The 8,898-nt window shown below is 46.4% G+C and overlaps 2 protein-coding genes across 8 annotated transcripts in view; both read right to left on the reverse strand.

The window, feature by feature from the left end:
- Nucleotides 1-673: 673 nt before the first annotated feature.
- chst14 (carbohydrate (N-acetylgalactosamine 4-0) sulfotransferase 14) lies at nucleotides 674-5,183 on the reverse strand. Its single transcript, XM_027024436.2, has 2 exons — nucleotides 4,694-5,183; nucleotides 674-1,674 (listed from the first exon to the last, which is right to left on the reverse strand). Exons 1-2 carry the CDS (start codon nucleotides 4,961-4,963, stop codon nucleotides 847-849), a joined length of 1,098 nt encoding a protein of 365 aa, XP_026880237.2. The 5' UTR covers nucleotides 4,964-5,183; the 3' UTR covers nucleotides 674-846.
- A 115-nt stretch (nucleotides 5,184-5,298) lies between these two features.
- The window catches only part of exoc1 (exocyst complex component 1), a 14,228-nt gene continuing 10,628 nt past the window's right edge, over nucleotides 5,299-8,898 (reverse strand). For 5 of the 7 annotated variants that reach the window (XM_035523997.1, XM_035523999.1, XM_035523998.1 and 2 more), the window contains 8 exons: nucleotides 8,499-8,662; nucleotides 8,149-8,250; nucleotides 7,916-7,992; nucleotides 7,560-7,788; nucleotides 6,926-7,109; nucleotides 6,611-6,810; nucleotides 6,148-6,342; nucleotides 5,299-5,958 (listed from right to left, as the gene is read on the reverse strand). In XM_035523997.1, coding sequence (XP_035379890.1) covers nucleotides 5,806-5,958; nucleotides 6,148-6,342; nucleotides 6,611-6,810; nucleotides 6,926-7,109; nucleotides 7,560-7,788; nucleotides 7,916-7,992; nucleotides 8,149-8,250; nucleotides 8,499-8,662 — 1,304 coding nt within the window. In that variant the 3' untranslated portion in view covers nucleotides 5,299-5,805. The remainder of the gene's footprint in view (nucleotides 5,959-6,147; nucleotides 6,343-6,610; nucleotides 6,811-6,925; nucleotides 7,110-7,559; nucleotides 7,789-7,915; nucleotides 7,993-8,148; nucleotides 8,251-8,498; nucleotides 8,663-8,898) is intronic. The other 2 variants (XM_035523995.1, XM_035524000.1) reach the window with 1 other exon arrangement.

An 8,898-nucleotide genomic window follows, 5' to 3' on the forward strand; every position in this document is an offset into this window, starting at 1 on the left:
TGTTTGGAAAATTGTTTTTACCTGAGTTATTAATTTATTTATTTGAATAAAGATCATATCCTGTAGTAGTTTGTGTAAATGGTTATTTTTTTTAAACACATTCAAACAAACTTTCTACTGGGGGAGAAGAGGCTACTACTAACTCACTATTTTAACGCTTATGAGTATGATGGCAACGAATGGGTTAATTATTAATCCATTTTGCAAATGACATTCCGCAAGCTTTCCCACGGACCTGCATTTATCGCCTAACTTAGGCCAGAGCACTGTGGAGGAAAGTGGCTGTGGATTACGGCCGTCTCCTTCGCTTACCTGGGCCTCGGTCGGCAGCTGCTCTAGTTCTGACTGTGGACCTGCGTTCTTAATCTCTCGTAAGGGATGCAGTGAAATCGGCACACGATACCTGCCATCACCTCCGCTGCACTGACCTCAATGCAGCTGCCAACTCTCTGCAAGCAATGGCTAGCTTTTGGGGAAAAAATTGGCAAATGTCTTATATAAATGACATTTACACAATTAATACATAATGACAATTAACTACTTGAATCTTGTGCTTGTTAGTCGAGTTAAATCAGGGCTGGAGGTTTTGTGTCCTGCGCAATAAGTTGATGAGCCCATCACCTCTTTCTAGTTCCAGTTCTAAGTAGTGGTTACGATTTAAATAGTTCTCAAATACTGCTCAGGTGTTTTAATTAAATATATTTCCAATTCTGTACAACAGAAAAACCTTGAATAACAAGCAAACAATACACCCCCTCGAAATCAAACTGTTACAATACTGTAACTTTCACAGAATACATGAAGAGCGCTTACAAAAGAACAAGTCCTCACTAGGTCAAGTCTATGCTAGTGTCGACAGTACTCAGTGGTTATGTTAGGCAGTGGATAGCTGAAGAAAGAAAAGTCCAAAATGTACTTAGGCAGAAGTTCCCTCAGCAACTTCTGAGGCACATTGCACAGGTAATAATGCAGCGTTTCCTTGGTAACCGGCTTGTACCACGTCTGCCGTTCAGGGAACCGTATATTCTCAGGCGCCCCTATGCGCTCTAGTACATAAGCTGCATCATTCTCAAGCCTCTCATACGAGCCAATGAAATCAAACTCCATTGCACACGGCTGGCACAGGTTGTACACCGGCATCCAGTGCTCGTTCATACGCTCGGGGTCCTCGTCCAAAAGGTAACGCACGAACTCCGTGAACGTCACGTCGTCCCCGGCTAATTTCGCGTTCTTGGCGTACCCCTTTCGGTACCTCCGCACGATCTCGACTCCATACTTGCGCTGGTACGCCTCGATCTCTCCGAACTTATTGCGGTAAGCGGAGAGCAGACGCGCCATTGGTTCGCGCACGAACATGAACTTGAAGTAGTGTTGCAGTCGATGCTGCACCTCCTCTGGCGAGAAGTCGGCCAAGAAGACCAGGTCCGCGTGGTGGTCCATCTTCACCTTCGTGTCGACGTTTGCCAGCGTACCACTCAAGACCTTTAGCACGCGTTTCCAGTTGGAGCACGCCACCTTGGGCACGTAGCAGTAGAGGAAATGGTGCTTATCGTTCACCAGGACATGCTGCAGGAGTGTCTTCCTCTGCAGTGGGCTGAGGGCCCACACGTTGTGGGGCATGCTCTTCTGTCGGCACATTGCCCTGATCGTGCGGTTACGGATCTCTCTCAAAATCTGCGGGAAAAGACAGCGTTCATCATCAAGGATGCACACAGAAGTGGCAGTCAAATTGGTAGCAAAAGTAGTGGTAGTGAACATTCTGTTGCAGTCAATAAATATAAATGCTTATGGGAACTCTGAACAGGAGCATGGAAATCTGATTACAAACATCAGCCCAAAATGTGTGGTGCATTTCAGAACTGGTGCATACGGTTGTGTGTTTAAATCCAGGTAAAGCAGGGGTGTCAAGGTCCGGAGTCCTGCAAAGTTTAGCTATTGTTCTGCTCAGATGCACCAACTAAACTTGGCAATTTGTGTTGAATCACGTGTGTATGAAATCATCAAGCCACACTGGCCATCTTGGAACTAGCATTAACCAATTAGTTAAAACATACCTGAGTGGTCAGAAGACGTGACAAGTCATTTTTAGTTGTCATTTGCTAGGTTATAGTCTTGTTTATACTGCATACCTGGTCTTTTAATTTGTTTATTTTGTTTTGCTGTTGCAACTTCATTCTGCCTATTCATTGCTCTGTCATTGAACGGGAGTTATGCTGCCCCTAGTTTTTCATCGCCTAAGGCTGCAAAAATGTCTGGTATTACAGCAGAAGACATTCTACCAGATCTTGGAGCAAAATTTCTACAGGAAAATAATCGTAGGCTGCCTTTGCTCACAGAGGCACTGACTCAGCTGCAGAGAAACTCAACCAATGACACATTCAAAGACCAAAAAGTTCAAGGACATCTGCAACAGCAAAATTGTCAGTATAATCGCTCAGTGGAAAGCCCTAGGTGAAGGGTTCATCTCAGGAAATGAGGCAATAATGACTTTCTTTTTCTTAAACTGGATTTACTGTTCACAAATATTTATGTGGTCCCAACTCAAAGATGACAGAATAACAGACCAAAAACTGTATAAACAAACAGTAGAGTATTTACATTGGGCATTCCACTGCCAGACCCATATGACCTCATCTTCAACACACACAGGACAGTTGCTGCAACACTCATCTTTAAAAATTGTCCATGCTGAAAATGCTACTGGCAGATATCTGTGAGATATATTCTCCTTGTTCCATTCAAATCGCTTAATCCAGTTCAGGGTGCAGCTGGGGGCGGAGCCTATCCCATCAGCCCAGAGGGGAGGACGGGAACCCTGGACAGGGATTGTATTACAGGGCATACAATATTTACATTTTCCCCCAGAAATTACAAAGTCTCTTCTCAGTCTCACCCATCTATTTCTGTCCTCTGCAGAGGGCATTAGATTTGTGGTTGTATTTTCCAGTTCACTGATATAAGAACGAATCCTGGGATTCCAAAAGCTTCTTTGTGTCTTTGGTGTTAGTTCGACTGTTGTTCGGAACCTGCTGTTCTGTGTTTGACATTGTTCCCTTGTGTTATTTGGTGTACGAGACTGGATTGCCCTTTCTGTATCCCTGCTCGGCGTTCCCTTGTATAATTGTATATATTCCATTTGTACATCACACCAGGTGTAGCGTTGACTGCTGTTTACTTTGTAGTTTTGGGGTTTGTAGCTGTTGTGTGGCTAGCCAGGGAGACAGGAAAGTGTGTGTGTGTGTGTGTGTGTGTATTTGGTTTCTCTTTTTGTTTTGTGTAGGGATGCAAGCCACTCCTTGGGTAGTCAGTGTGGGGTTTTTATTTCTTTGTTTGTTTTTGGTTTTCAGCAAGGGCCATCCCAAAGTCTGGTGTGTTTGTTTCTGTTGTACTTCACATTTAAACATTTATCTATTCATTTCTATGAACCGTTAAGCCTGAGAAATAACCCACAAAGGGCTCCTTCTCTCTTCAGTTTCCCCAGTTCACAGATCCACACTTTCTGTTATTGGCTCAGCTTAGACGGGGTCGAACACCCCACACACAACAACATGACCTGCCACAACCCAGCACAAAGCTCTGGTAACTGCACACTGTACTGAAAAGATGACTTTAGGGTTTACTGAAATGCAAAATGTGCTTTTATTTCACTGTAAGTACTGAGTCTGTTTCCTTAGACTAAAGAGAAACAGTCCATCAGAAGGACTTGCAGCTGCTGTTCCCAGCAGATCCTGCAGACCACAAACACACAGATGTCTTCTTACATTGAGGCATTATTTACACTTATGTAGTACCACAGGGAGTGTCATGGTCTTGTCTCCGAGTCCAAGTCCACGTCTGACTGAGCCTTCCCCCGATTCTTTGCCATTCCCTTTTAGGTAGCTGGTTCATGCTACTGTCACCTTCAGTTGGACTGTTAAAGTGGAGTGGACTCAGTTATCTGTAAAGATGTTTTGCAGTAATTGATATGCAAAACATCACTTAAATAGCTTCAATATTAAATACATATTAATAAGGTTCTCTGTTCAACTGTGTAATGCAGAGCAGAATATGCCTAACTCAAGATGGATGTATTTGCAGGTTAGGTCAGGCCACTGTAGGTCTTTAGGATGTCATAGAACAGGGAGCTTGGGGTCATTGCAGTCCTCCAGATGTAGGAAGCGGTATCACAAGCCTCCCATTAGGAGAATCAGTAAGTCTGCCACAAGCCACCGCTACACACATGATGTACATGAACATGTGCCCGCAAACAACTCACAATGCTTTTAAACCTAGATGAAATCGAAATCACAGTAGTGTTCTTTGTTGTGGTTTGGACGTTGGGTAGCGGTTCTTGCGAGTAGAGCAGGGTAAAACTAATCAGCCAACATCATTAAAATGTATTAGGCTATAAAGCACCTACTTATGAGTCAACACGCAGTTTGCTACGGACTTTAAAGCTCCTAAAAGTGATTCTAGAACAATTTTGCAGTCGTGGCTGTTAAAACAAAGTCTCTCACAGATGGCCGAAGGATTCTTTGAAACGAGCATTTTAAGAGTCGGTGGTGGCGTATCCAGCTGGACGTCTGACTGAGCCCTACGAACCGCAGACCAACGCTTCAAAGGTGGTAACGTTGGCCGTACATCATAAAACAAGCACTAAACGCATAAGAAAACGACACCAGCGTGCGGACACAGTGTGGCCCGGCCGTGTTACCTCGGACTCCGCGTCCACATCGGGGTCGGGATGCGGGCTCCGGTGGTCCAGAGTCCTGCCGTTGCTCAGCGGCGGCGGAGTCTCCACGTTACTCAGCATTCCCTTCTCAATCATTAGCAGGAGGCCCCCGGACGCCACGATGACTGCGAACGTCAGCACGGAGGGGAGAAGTGCGGAGTGCCGACGGACGGAGGCTTTAGTCGCGGCCGCCCTGAAGCCGAGCACGGAGCTCCTCGCCCCGCCGTCGCCGCCCTGCTTGCGAGGCGCCATGCTGCAGCTTTCGCGTCCACTCCGCCTCGACAGTGCTTCGTTTCTCGACGGAAACAAATGTGAGCACGCATGGAGTCCGTATTAGCGTCCCGGACAAGCTTTCACTGCATACGTGGGGGGGGGAGAAAAGAATTGGGCGAACATGGATGATGGGAAATGTAGTACTGGCCAACGGAGTGGAGAAGTTTTAGGAGGCGATGAAGTGACGTTGCATTTTGATGTCTCATAAGGTAGTTATTAAGTAGTACACTTTAAAAATCAACAGAAAAATGAGAATCCAAATAGTGATGTAATTATTCCATATTCCAAATGAAAGTAATTCACAAAACGCGGAGTACATATGAAGCTTTTTTACTTAACATTTGGCATTAGTTTCTCGATACAAGTGCAAACGGCAGAGAAGCAAGATAAAGACTTAAAGAATTGTAATGTGTGATTTTGCAACAACGCCCCCCTCCCCCCAAAAAACAAAACAAAACAACGTTTAGTTCCTGTAGTGTGAAACGCATTACCAATGTACAACATAGTAGCGTCATCATACTGAGAAACAATGGCTCTTGCCCTCATAAAGACGCCAGACCCGCTACGTCGGTCAGCGGACGTGTGGTTTTGCCAAGTTTCCGTAATTCATGTTTCCTTAACGATAATGCTGTTTGATCTCTGCTTGCAACAAAACATGTTGATGAATACACTGCATGAATGAAATTCATTTTAACACACACACAAACACAGAGAATAGGTGGCCTTGAATATCCTTTTATGATAACCACCAAATCCCTTGCCTCACGCATACTTCATTCTTAACCGTCCATAACGGTTCCATTTTGTCTCTTTTCCCAGCACTAGTGGGACTGAGCAATACTGGAGAAATACTCCAGCATGTCCTGTATGGTAAAGTCCATGGTGATGCCCGATCCAGGGTAGCAGCGGTTTATCAGGCCTTCAAAGTGCTTATACTGGCGGATGAACTCATCCTGCATGGAGTGCCACACCACCTAATGGACAAGATTGGAATTACAAGTGCTATTCAAACTCATTCTTCAGGACTTGTACGTTCTATCTCTACACTTCACACCAAAACTACATATTTTGGATGTGGCTCTACCATTACATAGGGCAAGAACGGGCTATTAAAACGCCAAAGATGATGGTGATATGGAGGCCTAAACATCTGTTTGTCTCACCTGCAGAAGAGACTCTTCCTCACACAGGTGCTTGTCCACCTTCTTGTAGAGGTTGTCCAGGCCCTTTTTCACCTCTTTGCCAGGGTATTCTCTAATCACTTTCCTCAGCTCCTGCTTGCTGAAGGCCAGCTGGTAACTCACTTCCTCTTCACGTACACCCTGAGCCACTCGGGCCTCCACTCCCTCGAAGAAGTGCTACAGAACACACACACACGTCATCTAAACATATACATGCCTATGATACAGTGAGTGTCAATGTCAAACTACTGGAATATCCAGTGAAATTCTTATTTTAATACTAACAAGATATAAGCTAGACTTGACCCGCTTCTACGAGCAGAGCAGGGAAAAACTAATCAGCGAACACCATTAAAATATATTAGGCTATCATACTTTTATTATATATTATAGCCTAATGTATTAGGCTATAATCAGCTTCCACGCATTCACCATTAAGCCTTACATTGAGTTTCTCCAGTGGCTGTCCCAGGGAGTTGATGACGTACGACTGAAGATGGTCCAGGTACTTGTGCTTGGCTTCCTTCCTTTCTGCCTCCAGGCAGGAGATCTTCATGCGTGACAGAGTGGAGAAGATGTGGTGGAAGTTCTCCATCATTACCACGTCGCGGGGAGTCTTCTGACTCTCGCTGGCCACTTTCTCCACTGCTCCCAGACAGACAAGACAGACAGACAGACACAAAGACGCCAGTCAGCATTCAAGCCTAAAGCAGCGGCCGGTGCTGCTCTGACTGAACCGGGGGGGCGGGAAGAGTCTCACCGTTCTGGAAGACAGCTTGGATGAGTTTGGCATATGCCTTATCCAGGTCGCCCCGCCTCTCCGCGTTGCGGAAAATGGTCTCTGCCAGCTCGGCAAACTCCTCAAAGCCGGTGACAAAGGGCAGGATTCCCACCTTACTTTTCTTAGAGATCTTCACCTCCTCCATCTGCCTGATCTGGCCTGACTAAGGACCACACACAGACAGACTCAGACAGACTCAGCGCCGGTCTGGAGTACAGCAAGCTCTCTGAGATTGTGCCTGACTATGCAGGTCCACTCAAACTACTCTAGTGGTTTTTTTAGGTTTTGAGATGGAAGTTCTATAGTTTCAGTACTGCCAATATCACCCCTCCCCCGGGCACACGCACAGAGTACTTACTGCTGAACAAAACCACAGATTATCCCCATATCCATGACATTCAAATGCAGAGTTGACTGTTTAGACTCCTGATTTTCCAGGGTCCACCTTCATCCTCTGTCCAATTAAACTTTTTTAGGGTTTCCTTCTATGTTACTGCTAACAGCTCCAATATAAACTGCACTCAGCCTACAGCACCAGGGCCCTGTACTATATGACCGTACATGCTGCAGCTGGACCCAACATTCAGGGCTCGCCTCAGCCCACCACACTCACGATGCACTTGTCAAAGTTCCTCTTGACAGTGACGAGCACGTTGCCCAGGGTGGTGCTGAGGAAGGAGGCAGGGTCTACGGTCTCGGCCGTCCACACGTGGTGGCTCATCTTCACCAGCATGTAGAGCGAGTTGAAGCTGTCGATCTTGTCGCCCAGCGCTATCAGGCTGTTCAGCTCCGTCTCGATGCTGTGGAAGATCTTGTTCATCATCTGCCGGACCACGTCCTTGCTGTAGAGGTACAAGAAGGCCAGAGAGAGGGACAGTGAAAGGTCTGACAGGAAAAGGTGTGTGTGTGTGTGAGGGTCTGAGAGGCTGTCATAATGAAGGTGTGCGTGTGTGAGAGAGAGAGACTTACTCTGAGGACATGGACTGTCTGTGCTCGCTGGATGGTCTGGAGTAGCCTAAGCCATCAGATTCTTCCATGTTCTCTCCCTAAAGAACATCCACAACACTGGACAGGTGAGCAGCTCATTCAGCATTCCCAACACACACACACACACACACACACACACACACACACACACACACACACACACACACACACACAGACACACACAGACACACACAGACACACACAGACACACACACCTGAGCCAGTGCTGCGTGCTGCTGCAGTTTAAAAAACTTGCTGACAAAGTCCTGCTCAGCGAGACACAGAGGTTCCAACTCACTGAGGACTTGCTCGAAGATCTGCACCCACACAAACACGTTAAAACACACACACCTGGATGAATAGCTGTATGAAGCTTACCACTATCTTACCACAAGATTTATTTGGACAAATACAAATAAAGTGTTTTTTAGGACATATGGAGGAAGCCATGATAATCACACCACTACTTTACAGATTAAGAGACCCAGCAGTTCTACAGATTAAAATCCAGCACTAATACAGATTTAAGAGACCCAGCAGTTCTGCCAAGTACCCCAAGCCCCACCTTGTCAAACTTGGTCCTGTCAGCCACGTCCAGGTCTGAGGCGGACATGTTGCCCATGTCCAGTAGGGAGGAGGACTGTGAGCGCCGGCTGTTGGAGCTATTGACCGACAGCTTGTTGAGGCTGGAGGTGGAGCCGGTCAGCTTGCCCGAGCTGCCATGGAGACCTGTGGGCGTGGCCGCCGTGCGGGCAAAACTCTCAGAAACCTTCTCTCTGGTCCGCTCCCAGCACTACCCCCTGCCCCCAACACTCAGCCCCTCCCACTTGGCTACAGGCTGTCTGCTCCATTCATGCTACATGTTTTCTAAGGCTGGCATCTAACATTCGTCATCCCATGCCTACATTCAGAATACAAATGCATCTTCCGCTTACATTCAGACTACAATATGCATGTTTATATCT

Source organism: Electrophorus electricus, chromosome 3 (assembly GCF_013358815.1).
Source record: "Electrophorus electricus isolate fEleEle1 chromosome 3, fEleEle1.pri, whole genome shotgun sequence".
In the NCBI taxonomy this organism is placed as follows: Eukaryota; Metazoa; Chordata; class Actinopteri; order Gymnotiformes; family Gymnotidae; genus Electrophorus; species Electrophorus electricus.